Source organism: Talpa europaea, assembly GCF_964194135.1.
Source record: "Talpa europaea genome assembly, chromosome: 9".
Lineage (NCBI taxonomy): Eukaryota > Metazoa > Chordata > Mammalia > Eulipotyphla > Talpidae > Talpa > Talpa europaea.
Window position 1 is genome coordinate 85,946,648 of NC_140076.1, and position 23,311 is coordinate 85,969,958.

At 42.7% G+C, this 23,311-nt stretch overlaps 1 protein-coding gene across 1 annotated transcript in view; it reads right to left on the reverse strand.

The window, feature by feature from the left end:
* The window catches only part of ATP10B (ATPase phospholipid transporting 10B (putative)), a gene marked incomplete at both ends in the record, with an annotated part of 112,559 nt that extends 100,222 nt beyond the window's left edge, over positions 1-12,337 (reverse strand). Inside the window, 2 exon segments of the mRNA XM_084242422.1 lie at positions 10,633-10,827; positions 12,063-12,337. Of these exon segments, the coding sequence (XP_084098548.1) occupies positions 10,633-10,827; positions 12,063-12,337 (470 nt within the window).
* Positions 12,338-23,311: the final 10,974 nt, after the last annotated feature.

Here is a 23,311-nt window from a genome sequence, read left to right on the forward strand (position 1 = left end):
TGGACTGTGGTTGAACATTACTGAAATCTGGGAGTGAAACCTTGGATACTGGGGAAGCAAGTTCCAGAGGTGCCTATGCCAGGACACCTGAGTGACAGCGCAGATGCTTCCTGGGTGAGCATGGCTGAGTTGGGGGTGGGGCATGAGCAGATGAAGCCTCACTTGAAATTGGGAGCTCCTTCAGGGCAAACTAGAGGCTCTCAGTTCTCAGCCACTGAGCACAAATCCTGCCTGTTGACACGTGTGCAGAGCTTTGGAACACTGGATTCTTGTTTTATAACTCTTGTGCCTGCTGAGTTTGGGGGTGCCTCATGCGTGCTATCTGGAAATGAAAGCTCAATCAGACTCACAGTTTATGGCCTCTGTGTGCATGAGGCCAGGCAGGGCAAGCAGGGTGGAGCCTGCAAAATGGGCACCTTCCAAAGGGGCCTGCTCTGCTGGGGCCAAAGACAGAGCAAAGCCCCAGGACAGCCGCAATGGTCTGTTGGTCTTCCACTCCAGCCAGGGGCCTCTCCACTGTCATGCTTCAAGGGACACCCCACGCCTCCTATGCTCTGAGTTGTTCAGATTCCTCCCCGGGGGCTTGTTGCTATGTTTTTAGAGCTTGCAGTGAAGTTCTAAGGGAAAAAGTTTGTCGTCTCTCATGGTTCAACTCTACTCAATGGTCTTTCTTTCTGGCTGTCCCCAGCTTCCAACCAGCTTATGGCCATGCTCTCTAGTCAAGGTTCTAAAAGTATCTTGAGTATTATTTATCTAACCTTTCCTTTGTGCTACCACAGGCCAGGCCCTGCATAGCAGTTCAGTGACCTGGCTCATTTCGTTCCTGAGCAACCTCAGGAATTACTTTTGGGATGAAGGTGAGCTTCTGATTGCAATTTGATATTAAGATGGCCCTCACAAAGCCTAAATTCTCCCACTCAGTCATCTCCTTTGTGTTTCCCAAACAGCTGTAAATTGGAGGAAGTAATAGTCGAATGGGGACCTAGTAGCTGCTTATTTTTTCAATATTTTATTACCATGGAGATAACATTGGTTTGTAGCATTGCATATGGTTCAGGAGGCCACACCTACCCCACAGCCTCATATACCTTCACCATAGACCGGTCATTGGGCTTCCTCTCCACTTTGTTCCCAACCCCAACCTCCCTCTCAAGCACCCTCAATTCTGCGGTCATATTTCTAGTGTTTTTGGTTTCATTTTGTCTGGCTTTCTCCTTTCTGGCTTATTTCACTAGCATCTTGCCTTCCAGTTCTAGCCACATGGTCACAAATGGCAAGAGTTCATCTTTTTGTTTTATAACTGAATAGTATTCCATCATGAAATGCATCATATATTCTTCATCCACTCCTCGTCCTTGGGCCTGTAGGCTGTTTCTGAAACTGGGCATTTATCTAAAGAATGCACAAACACTAATTCAAAGGGAATTACTCACTCCTGGGCTCAATGCAGCAGCTTCTTTGTTAGTGACAGCACAAGCATGATCTTTGAATGCGCTCTCTTAGCATTGGATAAAGTGACTTTGACTTTGGGTGAGATGAGGACACCCCTCACATGTGTCTAAATCTCAGTGCAGGCGTGCTCAGGGGTGCTGTGGAAACGGCAGGGTGGTCAGAACACCAGGCTCCAGAGGGCTTTCTAGAATTCAGATTTTAAATTCTGCCACACAGAGCAGAAGAGAAATGAGAGAACAGAGCATAGTTGGTTTTTGTTTTTTTGTGTTTTGCTTTTAAAGCATTGTCACTGGTCATGTGGCTCAGTGAATGTCCTTGACTTTCATCAGTTAAATAAGCAATTCTTTCTTTGTAGATATGGACAATGTCCAGGGTTGATGAGGATTCAGACTGGGCCTGGCATTGAAAACGTTAGAGCTGATATGACTGGAAATCATGGACAATTGAGCAGTTTGTGAGGACTCTTGTCCAGTCTATGTGACCCTGGGAGATGGCAGCTGGCACTGCACCATCTTACAGATGTTAAAATGGAGGCTCCAGTGATCAAGGGCCCACATATGGCCCTGCATTCAGTGAGTGGTGATTCTGAGACATCCCAGAGTCCCTTGATGCTTACCATCCAACAAGATGCCACATTTTAAATGTCACCATTGAGACTGCTCTGCTCTCTCTCCGTGCAATAAATTGCATTGTCTAATTTATTCTACAGCTACATTCTTTTCCAGCCCTCTTGCATGTCACTTGCACATCTTTTCACAAAATATACTGTAGAGAGATGATAATTACTATTTAAAGGCAAGACAAATAGGACCACATGGTTGAAGTAGCAGCTCTTAGGTCATGCAGCTAATTTAGTGACAGATCCAAGATCAAAGCTCTGGTTTTCTTATTCTCAGGTCTTCCAAATTGGCCACACAAGGTCACTGACATGCAAGGACCACCAGGATGCAGGTCTTGCCATGTTTCTCTAGCAGAGCTTGGGACAGCAGGCCCCTTGACCCTGCTGCCAAGAGATGCACCCCCTCCCCAGCCCCGCCACACACACACACAGCATCTGGAATTGTCTGTGTTATAGCAGCTGCTTGACTTATAGAAGAGACTCTCCGAGCCTTGGGAAAAAGGTCAATCTAAAAATCTCAATCAGAATCATTCACCTCTCAGGTTTCTGACATTTTTGAATCTGTTCTCTCGGAGGCCAGGATGAACCACACAGGTAACATTCAGTTGACACTTGGACAGGCTGTGAACTGAAATGGGTTCCCTTGGCCTGTTAAGTGCTACTCAGCTTTTAATACCCTCCTGGCATGTGACCTCTTTAGGGAGGGCTTTCCTTGACCATGACATTTCTCCAGGCAGACCAGTCTGTTCCTGCAGAGGGTACCAGCTCAAGCACGTGGGACACTGTAGCTGCTTCTGTTTCTCATGGCCTCCGGACTGAGAGCCCCTTGAGGGCATAGAGGACCCATGAGGGTGCCCATACACCAGTTTCTGAACTAATATTTACAAAACAGATAAACAAGAGAGCACCCAGCTGCTGAAACCGTGTCAGGCCTTTGCTTCAATGCAACATATAAAATACAGATAGTTTCCTGGATTCTCCTGGTTACCACTGCAGTTTCCTTCTTGTGTGTTTTCTGAATATAAATACAAATTTACTAAGCTAGATGGAAAACTTGAGATCTCTTGCTGGGCATGGTTTCCAGATTCATTAAAATGAGCCCTGGGAGAAACTAAGCTAATACAATTTTGAGGCTAATCTCTCCTTGAAGTCATTCACTAAATCTGATTAATGGGTCACCTTTAGACCATAAGCACAGTTGCTATATTAAAAGAAAATACTCTAACAGGATTGTAATTCTGTTAACAAGGCTTCTGCTGTTTGCAAAAAGATTTTTTCACAGTATAAACAAGTCTAGGCTAGATAATGCAGGGGATTAGGTGGAGCAAAATTCTAAGGGCCCTAATATATAATTGCACAGAAATGGAAAAAAAAAGAAACAGGACATTAGTTTCTCCAATGTGTGAATCTGAGACAAAATGGATAGAGCTAGTACTTGAGATACAAGCTTTTATGTTGCTTCTTAGAAAAAAATTGTCCTCTCAGATCATGGATTCCTTGCCTAATACCCTGTCATGTATCATTAATATCTGGCAAAAGGAAATGCCCTTCAGCACCCCTCATGGAAGACAACAACACTTGGGGAGTGTTCCTAGCTTTCTGTTGAAAAGGAAAGACAATAAAGAATGCAGGAAATGAATGCAGTAAAAATCCCATTAGATAAACATTCTAACCGGTGCAATAAGCAAGTTTGCTTTCCCTCATCACTTGCAAATTCTCCTTTTGTCTGATGGATTTATGGCTGGACTTTACTCTAGCAAGGTTGCAGGCCAAGAGGAGGGGGGACTGCAGAGTGAGCTGACTTCTCTTCTGCTAGCCCTTTTCCCTCTCCCCTTTTGCAAAAGTCCCCCTTTTGCTGATTCTCCATCTGAATGACCGTGTATACCCAAAAATGTCATCTACCCATGTAACCTATGTTGAAATAACCGAGTATAAGAGGAAACTTTTGTGCATGTTCAGAGCCCAGACCCTTCCCGGAGAGAACTCTCCTATCTGGTGCCTGCTAGCATAATAATAAAACCTGTACCCACTTGCTCTCTGAGTGCTGCTTGGTTATTTCCTGCTTAGATAAGACATTTTTTTTCTATAACACTGTTGCGGGGTCTTTTATGGAAGCAATCTGCTACAGAGTTGGAAGAACTTTAGGAATACACATCACAGAATCCCCCAAAGTGTGTGTGCTTCTGTCAATATATAGAAAACAATTCTACAAAGATGCTAGGCTCAAAAATCTTTTAAAGTGATAGTGTTGAAGATATGGAGGTGGCCTCTCCAACATCTGTTGCCCCTTCTCTTAAAAACTATCAATTTTAAAAAATTGGGGTTCTAGATCTTCCTTGGGTAGCTTTAAGCTGATGTTGTGCTGGACTCTGTGGGTCAGGTTGAATCTAACGAGCATAACCCCCTCTCCTGAAGACAGAGATTGGGTGGGGGATTGGCATGTGACCAATGGTCTGGGTCACTGAGACCTGAGGAGCGTTTAGGGAACAAGTTTCCTAGACCTTCCAAGAGTGATTCCAGAACTGGCTTTCTTTCTCCTTTGTGGCCATCTCATTGCCAGGAGGGAAGACTGCCTGGGGGAAAAGAGGACACAGAAGGTGAGTGAATGAAAAGGACATGTAAGTGCTGGATCTAGAGGCTAATGGAACTACGTTTGACCCCCTGTACACTTCAGGCTGTCTGCAGTGACTTAAGTCAACAGTCTCTTTGTTGTTTAAAATAGTCAACTCAGGCCTTCCTGGTGGCACAAGGGATTAAGATGCAACCTATGAAGCTAACAGCAGCCACTGCAGCAGGAGTTCAATCCCGGGCCAGGAAGTTTACCCACATGGTGCAGCAGACCTCTCCTGTCTCGCCTGCTCCTCCCCTCAGCAGTGTATTTCAGTCAGTCTGCCTGTCCTGCTCCCCACTCTGCCTCTGGTGAATCCTCTCACCCCCCCACGCCCCCCCCCCCCCCCCCCGCACCTCTGGCCTGTACCCCTGTTCTTGCATGCATAAATAAATAAATCTTTAAAAAAAATAGTCTCTAGAGAAACCAAACAAAGGATCAGACAAACTGTAAGGCTGACTCTTGAGGGCAGATGGGGGGAAGGGGAGGGAGAAGGGAGGAGAGCGAGGTGGCATGTGGCAGAGGAGTGTGGGCACTTTGGTGGTGGGAAAACTATGGTGACTGCACCTGAGGGGAGAAATCTTACTTTGTACAAAAGCAAACAAGGATGTTAAAAAAAATAGTGAAATTGGGGGGGGGGTGGGAAGGGGAGGAGGGATTAGGGTCAAAATAAGGGTGGTGGGAATTGTATGGGGAATATAACGAAGATGAAAATGTATACATTGTGCAAAAATGAAAAATGATGTAAAAATATATAAAATAAAATATAAAAAAATAGTGAAATTGTTGGCATTGAGATTTTTCTGTTGCATGAGATAGAGAGCATCTCAACTGGCAGTTAGCTAGGTTGCTTCCTGAGGGTCCTCCCAGAACCTTGGCAATGTTCATATGCACTGTTAGGCTCAAGAGAAGCATCAAGTATGCACTACAGTCATCTGTTGCTTAAGGAAGGGAAAATTTGTGAGAAATGCATCATTAAGAGACTGATCATTGCGTGAATGTGAGAGAGTATACAATTGTACAGGCCTGGATGGTACTGACCACTGCTCACTTAGGCCTATTGGGACCCCTCTAGTATATGTGATTCATTGATCAAGACATCACTGAGTCATGCATGACTGTATTCTCCAAATTAATTGGGCTCTGGGTTCAGTTCTTCCTAGTGCATCTCACAGCACAAGATCTAGTCTCACTCCCAAGTTTTACAAAGTAGAAACAGAGATCCAGGGGTTTAGATGACTTTTTTAAGCCATTATTAGTAGTTAGTGGTCTGTACTTAGTGTAGAAGCCTCCTGGTGCCTAGACCTGCATTCTTTTTATTTATTTATTTTACTTTATATTTTTTTACATCATTTTTCATTTTTGCACAATGTATGCATTTTCATTTTGGTTATAGTCCCCATACAATTCCCACTTTTTTTTTTTTTTATAGAGGCATGCTTTTATTTATTTGTTTTGCTGGTTGGTTTGTTTGTTTTGTCTATACATGCACTGGGTACAGTCAGAAGCGCGGGAGGGTGAGAGAATTCACCAGAGCCAGAGCGGGGGAGCAAAGCAGGCAGACTGAGGAAGTACACTGCTGAGGGGAGCAGCGGGCGGCAGGAGAGGTCTGCGCACCATGTGGGACCCTCGCAGGCGGCCGGGGAGCAGCCGGGGATCGAACCGGCGCCGCAGAGGCCGCGGGCAGCTTCGCAACCCAGTGCTCAACCGCTGCGCCACCGGGGAGGCCCCCACTTTGTTTTGATCCTACTGCCTCCTCCCCCCGACCCTGTAGTGTGTCTCTGGTTTATAGTTGCTTGTTGATTTTGATTTTTACTATATTATAATTACTATTTTTCCCACAGACCTGCATTCTTGCTTCAAGTTTACCACCCCTATTTGTGAGAGGTTCCCTCATTGAGAATAAACCTCTAAAGAAGAATATAACAATTCTCTTGTGGAGACTCCAGAGTTCTAGGGTGTCATAAAGATAAGGTTGTAAAGTAAGGGGTTCACAGGCAAAACAAGCATTTCAAATGAAATTAATCAGGTCTAGAGAGACTGAAAAAAAATTATAACAGGTACCAACACTGAAATATGTTATTCTAGTTCCTCTAATAAAACTCAAATTCTAGGGCCTATCAATAGAACTAGCAACAGTAGGTGTGTGTTTTCACATGGTAACCAGCTGGGCCTGCATGTCAGCTCTGCCTCCTGAGATGAATGCATCGGCCTCCCAATTTGCCATGGTCCCCACTACTCCCTATTACTCCTAGTACCGACATCAAACATCAGTTGTCATTTTTTAGTATATGAGTAACACTGCTTCCCTCTTTATATTCAGTCTACCTCATTCAGTAACCTATCTGCTGGCTGTAAAATATTTTCTTATGCTAGAAAAGTAAAATTTTCCAAATTGACATGTTACTAGACACACACAAAAAAACCTTCCCAACCTTAGTTAAGTCTGGAACAACATGTGGTGGCTTAAAGATCAGCACATTTCCTGACTATGTATCTTTTCTTATCCCCTATGGGCTACGGGTCAGAAGAGGCTCTTTTTGGGCCATGGGTATCTTTTTTTCTGAGACCATCTCTTTGTCACTACTATTTCATGGCCATGGAAGTCCCTGTCCCCTTCCCTGCCAGTGAGCTAGGGGGCTAATATGTCGTTTTCCTAGGCTGTTATCACCTAGGTTTCCTTCTACTCCCTAAAAGCTATTTCGAGAGCAGAACAGCAGTCTGGTCCTCATGAGGCCAGCACTGAACACCTAGACAAGGCTGTACTTCAATCACACTGATACTATCCCCAAGAACAGCCCCCTTATTCTGGGATGACTAGGGGAGAGGGATTATGACAGAAAAAAACTACAGGCTAATGCCCCATACCTTCCTGTCCAAAGACGCAGGGTCTCATGCAGCTGTATATCTGCTATGAAAACAACAGTGAAGGGCACAGGTGGAAAACAAAAGTAATGGGAGGAGTTGGGGTCAAATAAGAGCCAACTTTCTTAACACTCTCCAAGGAAATGTATCACATCCCACCAGTTAATACTCCTTCTTCATAATTTCCTTCTTCAAAAGCAAGGAAACACTAATCATCCAGAGCACACAGTCAAACCACAACTCCATCTAGCTGAAAACGAAACCCTTTCTGATGAGCTTTGTCAGACTTACAGTTTCAAGCCTTCCCAGAAAAGAGTCCAGAGGTCACCGTGGGAGGGGAGGGCATGCATTCCTCTGAGGGCTGCCAGGGACAATGGATCCCTTGCATCATAAGTACTCCTTGGAGACTTCTTCAGGCAACTTTCCATGTATGGTTTGGTTCAACCAGCTCTAAGTTGGTCATGTGGCACACCTCTGGGAAAGAGGCCCCTGCCCGCCTCTTAGAAGAAGTGTCAGAGGCCTGGGACTCCTGAGAGAGGTGCTGGCAGGAAGTCAAGCCCTCATCTGCTAAAGAGTCAGTCACCCAAGGGTGCGAACAGCCAGCCCAACCAGAGTCTACTGACACCTAGCCTCTCCTAAGCCCAGACTTGGCACCCTTGCTTCTGGGCCACAGGTGTCTGTCACAAAACTGAGACACATGACAACTATCTTTCCCCCTTACTGACCAAAGCCATATCCCTGTGAGCCAGTTTGGTCATTGGCTTAATGCAGCTTTTGTAATGTGTATAAAATAACATTAAATGGGCCTCCCCAGTGGCACAGTGGTTGAGCGCTGGGTTGCGGAGCTGCCCGCAGCCTCTGCAGCGCTGGTTCAATCCCAGGCCACCGGGCGAGGGTCCCACATGGCGCGCAGACCTCTCCTGCCACCCGCTGCTCCCCTCAGCAGTGTACTTCGGTCCTTCTGCCTGCTCTGCTCCCCGCTCTGGCTCTGGTGAATTCTCCCACCCTCCCGCGCTTCTGACTGTACCCAGTGCTTGTATAAATAAATAAATAAATAAATAAATAAATAAATAAATAAATAAATAAATAAATAAATCTTTTAAAAAAATTAAATACTGTGGCAAGACTGGGAGCATGAACTTCTGCTTTGGTTTGGACAACAGCAGCAAGAAGCTAAAGGGCAGGCTAGGATCATGGAACTGATACGGGTTTTATATTTTTAATCAGAGACATTATATCTTGCATAGGGAACACTGATTTTACTTCAGCACTTTCCAAGGTTTATCATGTGCAATTCTCACAATCACCCAGGAAGGGTTCCAGTTTTCCCAGTGACAAGGTAAGGTTCAGAGAGGTTCATTAACTTGCCTATGGTCACACAGTAATGAGAGTTGAAGACAGATGGCTTATCTCCAGTGCTGCCTTCCCAACAATGTTCTCTACCATTCCCCTGAAAAACAGGGGCTACCTCTTTCCTCCAGGGTCTCCAAACACACTTCACTGTACTTGTGGACATATTGGATTATGAAAAGATGAGAATTTATGCAAAATTCTTAAATGTTGAACACATTTGAAAGAGCAAAGAGCAAAGAAAATGCCAAACAAACAAACAAACAAACAAATTTTAAGACATGACACTCGGTCTCTATTTTTTAAAATTTTTTTTTGTTCTAAAGCCTTAATTCTCACTCTATGGCATCGAAAAGCTTCACCGAGTTAAAACAGTGCCTTGCCCCAACTCCATCCAGCTGTGCCACCAAAAGATCAGTGCTAGGCCACCAAGACTCTCTCAAAGTGTTTTGCTTTACCTGCAATAGACGTGGCACCCTTGGTGATTGATCACTTTGTCGGACTTGTACCTCCGGAAGTCTTCCCACGCATCCTTGATGGCCGTGACTGCCAGGATGATACAGAGTGGGATTGTATTCACCTCTGGCTGGAAGGCATTGACCACGGGGACAAAATTCAGAATCACAATGCCCAAGAAATAGAAATTGGCAAAGCGGTGCAGCTGCTCAAAGAGGTTCTTGGGTAGGAAGGATAGCACTGTGTACTTGCTGGTCTTGATTTGATTCCCATGATAATGCCTGTTGGGATTCTCTTTGTAGGACAATCCTTCAAAGGGCAGGTTGGAGACCACCACTCGTTTCTTGTCTTCCCTCCTCTTCTGCTTTCTCCTATTTTCTTTTCTCATTTCTTCCCAATCCTGTCTCTTTAATGCTCAGAGCATGGCACCTGAGGTCCTGGTAAAAGAATTTTCTCCCGTGATTAGCTCCATTGCTCAATTGCCTGGGAGCCTGTGACCTGGCATCTTTTTCTTGCCATCTCTGCTGAAAGTTTCTCTCTCTTCTTTCAAAAGGAAAATGAAAATTAAAAAACCAGTATACAGACTCTAAGGAAGAAGCAGATTGAGGAAAGAGTTGGCAGAGAACAGGTGTGCACCTGCTAGCCACTCCTCCTGCTTGTGGAGACTCCGCCTGTTGGAACATAGACGTCACTTACAAGTATCTTCCTTTCTCACCCTGGCAGCTAAGAACAGGTGTGCCAGCCCTGGGTCCTAAACCCTACCTGCTTATGTTCTAAAAGCAAGGACTTTTAGCCAAGAGCTTCAGATGTTTTAAAAATGATAAACATTTCCTTCTTTGGGAGCCACTGTCTGCTACCCTTCAAAGAGCTGATCCTAAACTGGGTCTCCTGAGATGATCCAGTCAATTCTAGAATTTCATTCTTGAGTTTTCCACTCTATTCTTAATAATGTAACACCCCTGTGCTTAATAACACAAGTGTTTACACAAGATAAATTAAAGTTCTTAATCTCAGCACTATTGACATTTTGGGCTGGATCATAATTCTCTGTGGTGGGGGAATGTCTTGTATGTCACAAAATATTTAGCATCACCCTTGGTTTTTACCCACTTGATACCAGGCATGTTCTCCTTCCCAGGACGGCAACCAAAAATATCTCCAGTAGAGAATCACTGAGTTACATGAACTGAATGAAAATAATGTGACACAAAACTGACCCTCTGAAAATGCTAATAAGTTGGCATAGCCAATTTTTAAGAGCAAAATGAGCAATTTCCCTTACCTTTCGTATATCTGGATCCTGGAGCAGTTTATCTCTCTATCAAAACGGTGTCTCCTGAAGTCCTCCATGCCATCCTTGACCATGATGATGAACAGGACAATGGTCAAGGGTACCATGGTGATTTCCCTGTGGAAGACTTCCATGGAGGGGACCCAGTTCAGAACCACCAGGAACAGGAAATAGAGGTTAGCCCACCTGGAAGAGGCAAGCAAGGTGTGAGCAAAAACCATAGAGAAGAAAAACATCCTCTCCACCATCTTTCCTCCTGTTGGCCCTCACCAACTACAGTGACATTTCTTTTGAATGGTCACCCAACATGGTGGTAAGGGCTTTATAACCCATCCAGATTCAAACTCAGTTCCCATTGTTTACTAATGATGTGGCTATTCTAAGCCTATCTCACCTTTTGTGAAGTGGGGTTACTACAACCTACCTGAAACAGTCCTTACATGGGATGATATCAGGGATCAAGAGAGGGTTCTGGTGCATTGTGGTTGCTCAATAAATGGTAGTTTATGGCAATAAGTACAAAATTTAGGATGCTATTCACTTTAAAATTAAAATGTGATCTTATATATATATTATGAAAAGAAAGGAGTGCATTTTTAAGTTTTCCAAGTGCATTTTGCTCCCTCTTGCCACAGCACCTTTGCTTATAAAGATCTGTCTGTGGGAACATTCTCCTGACTTCTCCCTGCCCTTTTCACTCAGCTAACACATTCTCCTCTTTCAGGTTATACTTCAGCTGTCACTACCTCGGGGAAGCCTTCCTGCTTTTCCCTATTACTCACTCAAATAATAGCACCATTATCTTCTCATTGGAAATGTCATTCTGAGTTATAATTTTATATCAATTTACATGCTCTTAAAAATGAATGTCTTTTTCACTGTGTAATACACTCAATCAGGACAAAATGTCTATGTCTCTTTTTTCCTCTGGTACCTTTAGCTCCAACACATGGCCTGACACAGGGGACTCTGGCAATTATTTATTGAATAAATATGTGGATGGCAAGGCTTCGCAAGGGCAATGCACTGGGATAAAAAGGCAGGTGAGGGCCTCCCCGGTGGCGCAGCGGTTGAGCACTGGGTTGCGAAGCTGCCCGCAGCCTCTGCAGCACCAGTTTGATCCCCAGCTGCTCCCCGGCCACTGGAGGAGGGTCCCACATGGCGCGCAGACCTCTCCTGCTGCCCGCTGCTCCCCTCAGCAGTGTATTTCATCAGTCTGCCTGGTCTGTTCCCTGCTCTGGCTCTGGTGAATTCTCTCACCCTCCGTGCTTCTGACTGTACCCAGTGCTTGTATAAATAAATAAATAAATAAATAAATATTTAAAAAAAAAAGGCAGGTGATACTAGGCCAGCATCTCTGAGTGAGTCAGCAGTAGACACCCGGTTAAAGTGCGTTTGGTCTGGATAGGTTGGCTGAATACCTGTGAAATTGCTCAAAGAGGTTCTGGGGCAGAAAAGTGAGGAGGGTGTACTTGGTGGTGCAGATCCTGTTGCCAGCATATCTCCTGCTGACCTCTTCCCATTCTTGGTGGAAGATACCATTTTGGGGGAAGACAACCCGCTGCTGTGTCAAGTTGTAGCTCTGCCTTGCTCTCTCTGGGGACAGCAGAGGTGTGACTTCGGATGGAGATGGGGGTCGGCCATCTCTGACCCGCCACTGCCACCGGTGCCAAGAAGAGTCCACAGAGAGGGCCATGTCTGGGAGCCAGCTGAGGTCTGAAAACAGACATGGGAGATTCTGTGGTCAGGACAGGTGGTACATCCACTCACCCAAGTGTTCACCTGTCCTTCCCAGGTTGATGCAGGGATCCAGGCCAGAGAGTCACTTCAACCCTATAATCTATATGTTCTAGGATAAGAGATAGCAAGCAAAGACGCGCATCAATAGCAAGTAATTACTACTGTGATAAGTGCAGTCAAGCATTTGAGAGTATCTGAAGGTGCTTAGGTTAATGACTCAACTGGGTCTGTGAGTAAAAGGATGGTCTGTGGGCTCTGAGCACAGAGGACAGAATTCCAGCTCTTGTCCATCCCTGCCCCTGAGCTCTCTCTTCCCTGTGATGGTTCAGTTTCCCCACCATTACCTGAGCTGAACTGTTCTTACTCTAATTTTTCCACAAGGTTATTATGAGGAGCAAGTTGAATAGGATGTAAAGTATGTTGACACCTGTCTTAAAGGGACAGCAGATATTAATTTTTCTCTAAAATGCTGTGATACTGATATTTGTAAAACTTCACAGACTTGGCTTGCTTTGGAGAACTTCATCTGTCAGAATATTAAGAGTGATGCACGGCCTCCCTGGTGGTGCAGCGGTTGAGTGCTGGGCTGCAAAGCTGCCCGCAGCCTCTGCAGTGCCGGATGGATCCCCGGATGCCAGGCAAGGGTCCCATGTGGCGCACAGACCTCTCCTGCCATGCCCGCTGCTCCCCTCAGCGGTGTACTTCATCAGTCTGCCTGTTCTGTTCCCTGCTTTATCTCTGGTGAATTCTCTCACCCTCCAGCGCTTCTGACTATATCCAGTGCTTGTATAAATAAACAAACAAACAAATAAATAAATCTTAAAAAAAAAGAGTGATGCAGAGGAGAGAGGGGCTTTTCTGGGAAGTCTGGGGTGGAGGTCACTGGACATGCTGGCCACTCTTCCACAATCAGAGGTATTTGATTCTGATGGATTTAGCTGGGGGGTAAGGGTAGGTGACACCTTCCTTCCTCTCCACTCCATTTGGTGGTTTCTGAAACTGAGCACTTTGTCAACTCTTCCTAGAAGGTGGAAGAATGTTGCCTTATTTGTCTAGGATATTCCAGCTTCTGCATTGTTCATTTAATGGAAACTACAAGCAAACTCTCGAGACTCCCTGTAGCTAAATCTTGCTTAAAGACCCAGACTCAAATATATCCTTTGTTAAGATTAGAAGTTGTATAGAATGATGTTGGTCACCTAGGTTCACACCACGATTTTCTTGTGAATAAATGAATGAGTAAAAGTCAGGTATTACTACATTGTCATGTAGTACAATGAGCCACCCCATCTGTCATTGCAAATAGGATTCACTTAAGTAGAAAAGTTCCATTTCTAGTTTAAATGGTAATATTGTACCTGTCTGATGCCCATATGATGTGACCCTGAATCATAATTCTCCTCATGACTTTAATCAGTCCAAATGATTTTCAATCCCCAGACCCCAGAGCTGCAAGAAGCTCCTCAGAGTCTTAAGTGAGTCTCCATAGCAAACATGAAAAAAATAAACACAATTACTAATGCCCATCATAATGTGACCGAGTGCAATAATATTACATTTGACAATCCAGAAATAATACTGTATATCTTTTTTCTCATTATAGAAAATATGCCCCTTTCCTGCAATCTTTATTTTTATTGTTAAATAAAAGGAAATGAAAAGGAAACTCATGAATAGAGTTAATGCAAATGGGAAATCTTGTTTTGGCTAATGACATTCACATCAGACTTCTCACCATTTTAGGTGATAAGAGCCTCATAAAGAAAGAGATTGCCTTGATGTGGGAGATGTGGGTATTTTAGGTGAGGTGGCTTAAGAAGTCCATTATCATAATCATATTCTTTATTTTTTTATTAACAGTATAAAGTAAGCTTCCTTAAAAACAAAGCAGATGTAAAATGGATGCCAAACCAGTGGGTGAAAGTTTGATGAGGAACTGAATAACTCCATAATTTCAAAGTCCTACCCCCTCCTCCTTCCCACCCCTGCCATTATCATGGTAAAAATAAGAATCACTGTGTAGTAAAGATTGTGGCAGACACCATCTTACTGGAGAGATCAAAGCAAATGCCACCAGCATGGGGACAACTGACATCTGGTATATTTCTACATGATGTACTGAGAAGGACATACTGTCACTTTTGGGTCACAAGAAAGCATGGTAGAACCTCAAAATGGGAAACCATTTGGCAAAAACTGCCTTATGCTTTTCCTTTTTTTTTTTTTTTTAAGATTTTATTTATTTATACAAGAGCTGTGGTACAGGCCAGAGGTGTGGGAGGGTGAGAGGATTCACCAGAGACAGAGCGGGGAACAGAACAGGCAGACTGATCGAAACACACTGCTGAGGGGAGCAGCGGGCAAGACAGGAGAGGTCTGCCGTGCCATGTGCGTAGCTCCCTGGCCGGCCAGGAATTGACCAGCAGTACAGAGGCGCTGCGCTCAACCCACTGTGCCACTGGGGAGGCCCTGCCTTATGCTTTTCAAAGGTCAAAGAAAGCAGAGAAACTTTCAGATGAAAGGAAACTAACAGGATATGACAGCTAACTGTAATGTGTGATCCTGGATTTGGACTAGGGTAGATAAAATGGGCATGAAGACATTATTGGACAAAGGGAGAAATTTGAGTATGAATTGCAGTTTGGGTAATAGTCTTTTAATGATATCACATTTCCTGATTATGACAGGTACATGATGGTTATTTAAGAAAATGTTCTTGTTCCTAGGAAATCCATCTGAAGTATATATAGACAAGGATGTCTCCATGGCTTGGAAAATAAGACATCTATTTGTACCTGTGTGGGCATGTATCTATATAGGTAATCACAAACACACACAAGCAGGCAGAATCAGAAAGAATTCTGGGAAAATGAACATTTACTTCAACATTTAACCAAGACTTGCACTGGAGTTAGTGAGGATAAAAATTGCAAAAGTGTATTCCAGAACTGGTTCTAGAGGTATCCGAAAGAGCACATGGAAGTGGGGACAGAGTGACTGAGCAAGGCTGGAGAGACAAAGATAGGGGCTGATGGTCTGTTGAGGTCATTTATTATGCAGAGAATAAGAGAAAGTAGAGTTTAAGGCAGGGAAGCAACAAGAGCAGAACTGTGGATTCCAGACTGTTCTGGGAGAAGCCCATGAGAATGCAGTTGAGGGGCCACAATGGGGACAGGGAAGGATCTCCTTACCCCCAGTCTGCCCCACCTCCTCCAACTAAATGACTTCTTTTTCAAAGCAGAAGGAGACAAAGGGAGATTGTGTAATCCTTTTATCTGAGGTGTGTGCTGGTTTATTACTGCTGTCAGAAAGGGAGAGGCAAGGGGAAGCAGTGCTCTAAGGTCCTGCCAGATGTAAAGTCTTTCCTTCTAATTTTTTGAAATGGCCCCTCCCAATCAAATCCGAGATGTGTGCATTACCTAGTTTTTTAAATTCATACTCAGATGCATCTGGCTTGAAGTGATCATCTTTTGCAGCACCAATATCATTTTCCTGGGGCTAGAATGTCCCCCAGATAGTAGGGGAACATTCTTATGTGATGAATTATTAGCCTAACCTGCAGGGCTATTTATTGATTGCTGGGAAATCCTGTTCTCATTCCCAAATGTTTTGTCCCCCATTTCCAATGAACCTCTTTTATCATTTTAATTTAATTCAAGTAAACCCTGTCTTGAGCAAATTCCATTCTCCCTCTTAGGGGCTTATTCTACATTGGTTCAGCCATTCACTGAATCAAGAAACACCTGTGGAATAGTTGTTTTGTGCCAGATAAGGAAACTCTACATGTCCATTCTTGTTCTTCTGGACTTTGTGCTCTAGTGAGACAAAGATTTCAATCTCATGAAGGAGACTGGAGGGGGGTTTGGGGGGGGGAATACAAACACACCGCAGGGGATATGACCTGGTCCCTCAGGAAGTGGGGCTTGAACAGAAAGATCAGGGGATGAGGAGAGGTGCCTGATGGAATTCTGAGTGTGCATGTGTTGAGTGTACATGAATGTGTTGTGTTGTGTGTACACACTTCTGTTCTGTATTTTATGTAAATGCATGTGTGTTGTATGTCAATGCTGCGCTTGTATATACCTGTGTTGTGTGCATATGGGTGTGTTGTTTACAGATATATGTGTTGTGTTGGTCTGTGACTATTCTGTGTAGGTGTATAAATGTGTGCTGTAAATGTGTGTATATGTCTGTGTGTGTGTTGTGTATATGTCTGAGTTGTGCATATGCCTGTGTTGTGCACATACATCTGTCATGCATATGTGTTTATATGTGTTTGTGTATTGTGTATGTGGGTGTGTAGAAGTGAGCGAGCTTCCTAGGAAATATCAGTCATATTTGTGAGGTTCCTGTGGTAACAGCAAGCAAACTGAATTTAAAAATGCAAAGAAGGTCCAAGAGGGCTAGAAAAAAGGCAGAAGTGATTACTAGAGAATTCTTTCCCCTTCATGCATACTCCTTGAAAAAGTATGTCAGTTGGTTAGGATGATGGAAGGAAAAAATAACACAGAAAGTCTAATTTAATCTATACTTAGATTCTTAATACATAGCACACTATTCTGATATTAGCTTTAATTAGAGTCTAAGAAAGTTTGGCTTTCAATTAGCCACAGTTTTTTTTTTTTTTTTTTTTTTAAAGCACTTCACCCTGAGGACAAATGTGTAAATCTCACAGAAACCAATTTCCTGTTAGATGTCTACTTAACAAACAATAACCATTAAAAGAAATAGTCTGGAGTTAGCATGTCCTCAAGTCAAATATTTACATCAGTTTTGCCCAAATTATAATTGCTCTTTGAGTCTCTTTTCCATTTCATGGAAACAGCACCTAAATATCCTGCTTTATAAAACGCAATGCATTTTAACTCCACTTCCCTTTTTAAATGCTTTACCTTTATGCTAAAGTTATGATATCTGAAATTAAAGGATTTAACACACTTGATATTGGAAAAAAATAGATACTGTTTTTATTAATATAAAAACCGTCCATTCATAAGCATCACCCATCACATGAAAGCATCAGTTGCTTTCAGTATTGGAGGTTTGCTTATCAACGCAGGAAAGGCTGCTGAGATGATCTGCAGGGTTTCGTTGTTTGTGTTCCATGGAAATGTTAGAACAATAAGAAGGACAAGAACAAGGGCAGTGCCAGGTTTTCCATCAACCCTGAATTAAATAAAAAATCCAGGGAACCAGATTCCGACCCATTCCCCAAACATTCTCCTAGATGGAGGGAAGATTTACAGTGAACAGCTGTGAGAGATTGGGTCATTTTCCGTGGAGCTGGGCAAGCCACACCAGAACAACTGTCTTACATGGATTGGGTCAAACCACCAACAGTCCTAAAACAAGAATATCCTATTTGAAAAGGAGAGAAGTGAATTCTTACCTCCCTTTACTTTGCCCCTCCACCTGACATTTGTACCTGGCCACTCCTTCACCTCCCCATCACCTCATCTTCCTCCTACCCCCACTATAATAAACCTCTGACTTTTGTCCCTCTGGCAAAAGTTTACACTTTACAGGTGTGAACATATTGTCAATGTCCTACCCTCCTCTCCCCTTACCCCCTGGCCCCCAGTCTAGTAGACAAAGAAAATTTAAACAATGGGTAACAAACATTTGCATCTCCACCATGCATGCTTTAGATGTCAGGAAAATGACTGAATGCCAGCATTTGTCTTCCTCTGCACATAGAGTTGACATTTCTTTAGGTCAAGGTAACTCAGGGAATTGAAAGATAAAAACCTACACATGAAAACCAGAAGCTTATGAATAAGAATAATTATATTTTTCGCTCATTATCATTTATCATTAGGAAAGCAAAACCACAATGAAATACCACCTCATGCCCATGGCATATATCAAATAACAAGTATTGGTGAGAATATAGAGGAAAAGGAACCGTTGATGGGAATGTAGACTAATCCAGCCCGTATGGAAACAATATGGATATTTATCAAAATATTAAAAATAGATTTGCCATATGATCCAGAAATTCCACTCCTAGTATCTATTCAAATGCAAAACATTAATTCATAGGGATAATGTTCATTGCAGCACTATTTACAATAGGCAAGTTATGGAAACAACTTAAGCACCCAATGAGAGATGAATGAAATAAAAAGATGTATATATACACAATGGAGTACTACTCATCTGTCAAAAATATGAAAATTTTGCCTTTGCAACAACATAGCTGAAACTGGAATTATGGTAACTAAGTCAAAAGGGGAGGGCCTCCCTGGTGAGGCAAGGGTTTAAGACGCAACCTATAAAGCTATCCGCAGCCAATGCAGCACGAGTTCGATCCCCAGCCAGGGAGATATCCATATGGTGCAGCAGACCTCTCTAGGCTTGCCCACTGCTCCCCTCAGCAGTGTATTTCAGTCGATCTGCCTGTTCTTCTCTCCACTCTGTTTCCGGTGAATCTTCTCACCCTCCACACCTCTGGCCTGTACCCCAGCTCTTGTATGCACAAATAAATCTTTAAAAAAAAAAGTCAAAAGGGAAAATACCAATACCAGATGACCTCATTTATATGTGGAACATAAAGAAACAAAACAATGGAACAGACAAAATAAACCCTAGAAATCTCACTGAAAATTTGAGACTAACAGAGGGGGAGGAAAGGGTAGAGAGGCAAAGAGGGGAGGGGATCCAGTAGACTAGCATGCAGGACATGGGTGCTTTGGTAGTGGGTATGGTGTGGTAACACACATCTGAAGAGATGTGAGCGTATACACTTAAATCATATATTGTGTTGTAAACCAACATTACCTCAATAAAAAGTACAAGGTTTTTTAAAAAAGGAGCAATTATATTTTGACACCAATGATTCACTGTTCCTTTTCTTCCTGCACAGGTATGCTAGTAAGCTATTCTGTAAAAAGGTCTATACACTGACTCCAACTTGTGATTCAGAACGTACTCATAGAGTAAAATTTGTTGGACTCTTTTCCAGGTTCGAATCCTTACTTCGATTATCTAATAAACTGTCTAGCTATCATTGAGACTTTTATTTCTGTCTACACAAAGAAACAAAAGTAAGAGAAAATGAATAATTCATCGCTAGGCCCTGTCATTTTGTCTTATTTCTTTTCAGTTTCAGGAAAACCTGAATTTACTAGAATTCAAGATATATTTTTTTATATTTTAATGTTTTGAACTTAGGATATTTCACACAATTGATATGGTAATGTAGCTTCTTTTCCACTTTCCCAACATATTAAATTGATGGTATTTTAGATTCAAGAAAATATGTTTAGTTGCTGCCCAGAAAAAAAAAAAAAGAAAATCACAGTTTTAAAGACCCTCTTCGTGTTTTCCAGTTATGAAACTGCCCAGGAACATCTTCTTGGCAAAGGGGAAGACCTTATTTTGGACTGGACTGTAGATAAGTTAGAAGCCTTGGGGATAGTCAACTTCAGGCCCCCGTACATACTGTACTCAGGGGTCAACAATGAACTGCTGTACAATGTCTTCCCTAGTGGGAAAAGCAAGAGCTGTAACCATGCCTCATTCACATGCTACAAAACCTGTCCTATAATTAGGATGCCAGATGCTGCTTCCTCTAGAGAGGAAGAAAGTGGAATAAGAAATGAGTCTGTAGGTCCTTACATTGGGTGGAGTGGGAACTACTGCCTTTGGAGGTTGGTGAGTGGGGATGAGTGTGAAAGGGAGAGGAGAAAAAGATAGCAGTCACCTAAATAAAATTAACCAAAGAATGCAATTCTGTAGAAGATAATGAAAACACATGGCAAGTACAATCCTTTAATGGGCCTTTGTGGGAAAGGAATGATGAAAGGGTTGACTGTTAAGTCTCCAGCACCACTGACCTGCATGCCACCCACAGCCTCTGCCTCTAGTCTTTTTTAAAGATTTAGTTATGCATACAAGAACTGGGATACAGGCCAGAGGTATGTGGGGGGTGAGAGGATTCACCAGAGATAGAATAGGGAACAGAACAGGCAGGTTGACTGAAATACACTGCTGAGGAGAGCAGTGGGCGAGACAGGAGAGGTCTGCTGTGCTATGTGGGTTGCTCCCTGGCCGGGGATTGAACTCGTGCTGCAGTGGCTGCGGATAGCTTCATAGGTTGCATCTTAACCCCTTGCGCCACCAGGGAGGCCTGCCTCTAGTCTTTTGGTAAAGCTTTTTACCCGACGGCTGTTCTCTTAGCATCTCAGTCCTCATTCCAGCCGATTTTCAGGGTAATTACTTTTAAAACAGACAAAAAGATTTTTATAGTTAGAAGCATCTAATTGCCATGATATATATGTCATGTGATTTTTCATAACCTTCAAGGTAAATGGCATTTAGGGGCATCAGTAATTACCTAGCAAAATGATCTCCCAGTTGGCATATTTGGAATGCAGTACTCTCTTGAGCTCTGGACAAGAGTACCCCCCATTATTCACTCCTTTTTTTTTTTTTTTTTTTTAGGTATCTCAGCTTTAAGATTTCTAGAACTCTTGGATTTTCTCCAAAATTTATCTTGGTTCCAATAGTTCCTACTTTTATAAAGGCATTTCCATTTCCACAAAGTTGCTAGTGACAATCTATTTTTTAAGTTCTGTCCATTTTTGCCTTCTAAATATTTTCAAATCCATCTTCTTTTCAACATTTCTACTGCTTCTAACTAATAAAAGTCACTTGTATCTCTTGCCTGGACTACTGCAATGGACTTTGGCACTGGTTTCTACATCCTTGCTTGCTCCCTCTCCAATCTAATCTTCACATAGAAGCCCGAGGTATTTTCTAAAGAGCTAATTATGTCAGCCCTATTTTTATTGATCTTAATGATTATGATTGTCTTTATATAATATCTTTCCTTCTCACTGTGGCCTACACTACTTCATATAAGCCAGCCCCCATTTACTTTTTTCCTGCTTGTTCAATGTTCTCAAACACTCTAAGCATGCTGCTCAAACGTTCTCTCTACAAGGATATAGAGATTTAGTCTCTAACCCTTGAAAACCTTTTCTTTAGTATTTGCTTAGTATATTAGTCAGGATAGTGAGAGTTTGCTGCCCAACAAAGCTCCAAATCTCATAGGATTAGCATAACTTATGAAGAGCTTGAAGGTTCAAGTAACTCTCCTCCATTCTGTGACTCAGGGATCCAGGCTCCATCCACCTCATGATCTCAACATGTGGTTTTAAATGTCATAATAAGGATCCAGAAGTTAACTGCATTAAATTTATAGTCACTGGCCAGAATCAATCATGTGGCCTCATCTCAACCACAAGGGAGACTGGCCAATATGGGGAGCACATAGAATCTTTGATGAGCACAAAATGTCATTTATTCAGAGAGCTGGGCAGAAGATTAATTAAGTGAGGACTACTGGAGTGATGTGGTAGCATGGAAATAGGAGCTGTCTGTCCAAACCTGTCATTATTGCCCTTTCAGCTGAAGAAAGGGATTCTACACTTGCCAAACACTCTGTCATCCTCCCTTTGGGTGTCTCACTCTAATTTAAGAATAAAAATGGTCCCTAAAATGCTACCATGATACAGGCTGCTTATAACAAGATGCCAGAGAATCTCGATGTGCTCCTGGCATAGTCTGCAGATAGAACACATTATGTGCTGCATACATATGTGAGCCACCACTTTTAAGGGTAGTAGATACTGTTGAGATGGATGTAACGCAAATTTGTTTAGAGGCATTACTGATTTCATGGTAGGATTTTGCTATTACATATTTTCGCAATCTATGAATACTAAAATTATAACCACTCTCAGGTGGAAGTTGTGAAAGTCTTTAATGACAAAAGGAATCCTTGGGGCTCAGTGTTAGAAATACTGATGTAGTAAAGGGACCCTAAAAGTGAATGCAGGAATCTTGGCTAAATGCAAAGGAGAAGGTTTGCAATGCATAGTTCCTGACAAGTAAAATGGTGGAGGAGATGTACACACATGAAAAGAGAACTGGATTGGCTATCAATGGGGGAACTGAATAAGTGCAGGCCTAAAGTAAAAGTAGTCAAAGACTACTTACCACATGGGTGACTGGGTAGTTCAAAGCAAGTTCCTAGAGAAGCAGAAATGGCCTACAAGTGAATGAGGGACTTTGCCTAGGAAGAGGCATCAGTCCAGCAGGCACATGAATGGGCAAGTTAGCAGCTCCATCTCTTGCCCACACCTCTCAGTCCCACACTGGGGACTTAACCAGCTTCCAGATCATTCTAAAGTTGGATTTGCCACATTGATGGACCTGTAGGGTATTATGCTACATGACAAAATTTTAAGATAGAAAGACACTGTCATGCTTTCACTCACGTAGCAGATAAAGAAATAAAACAGTCAAACAAACAAAAACAAATCCTTAGACTCTAGTGATTGCCATAGAGGAAGGGGTTGGAACAATGGACAAATCAGGTAAAGGGGGTCAACTGTATGATGTGGATGGAAACTAGACTTCTGGGTGGAATCATAACGTAAGTGTGTATAGATGTCAATCTATAAAGCTATATACCTGAAGCCTATATAATGTTATAAACCAATGTTATTCAATAAACACTAAAAATAAGGTAATGGTTGCCAAAAAATAGACCCATAGAGACAATGTCTTATGCACTCAGAGAAAATCACCTTTTCTCATTTTCTTCTTTCTATTCCAAGCCTGATTTCCCAAGTATCTTCCTCATGAAAGGCAAAAGATCTTGGGAAATAAAAAGACAATGCAGGCAATCTTTTCTTTCTAAGAGGCAGATATAGTGAGATGCATAATTTCATCTTTCATATCCCTCCAGGATGAAATGTGATTTAACTTAAAAGTTGTTTTATAGATTCCTTTGGTTTGTTTTACTGACAAAATAATTAAGTTGGGTCTCATTAAAAGTGCATAAATTGCTCACAGAGGATGAATAAATCAGTGCTGAGCTGAAGGGGGTGAAAAAAACTTGTTCAAAGTCTGCAGGGTT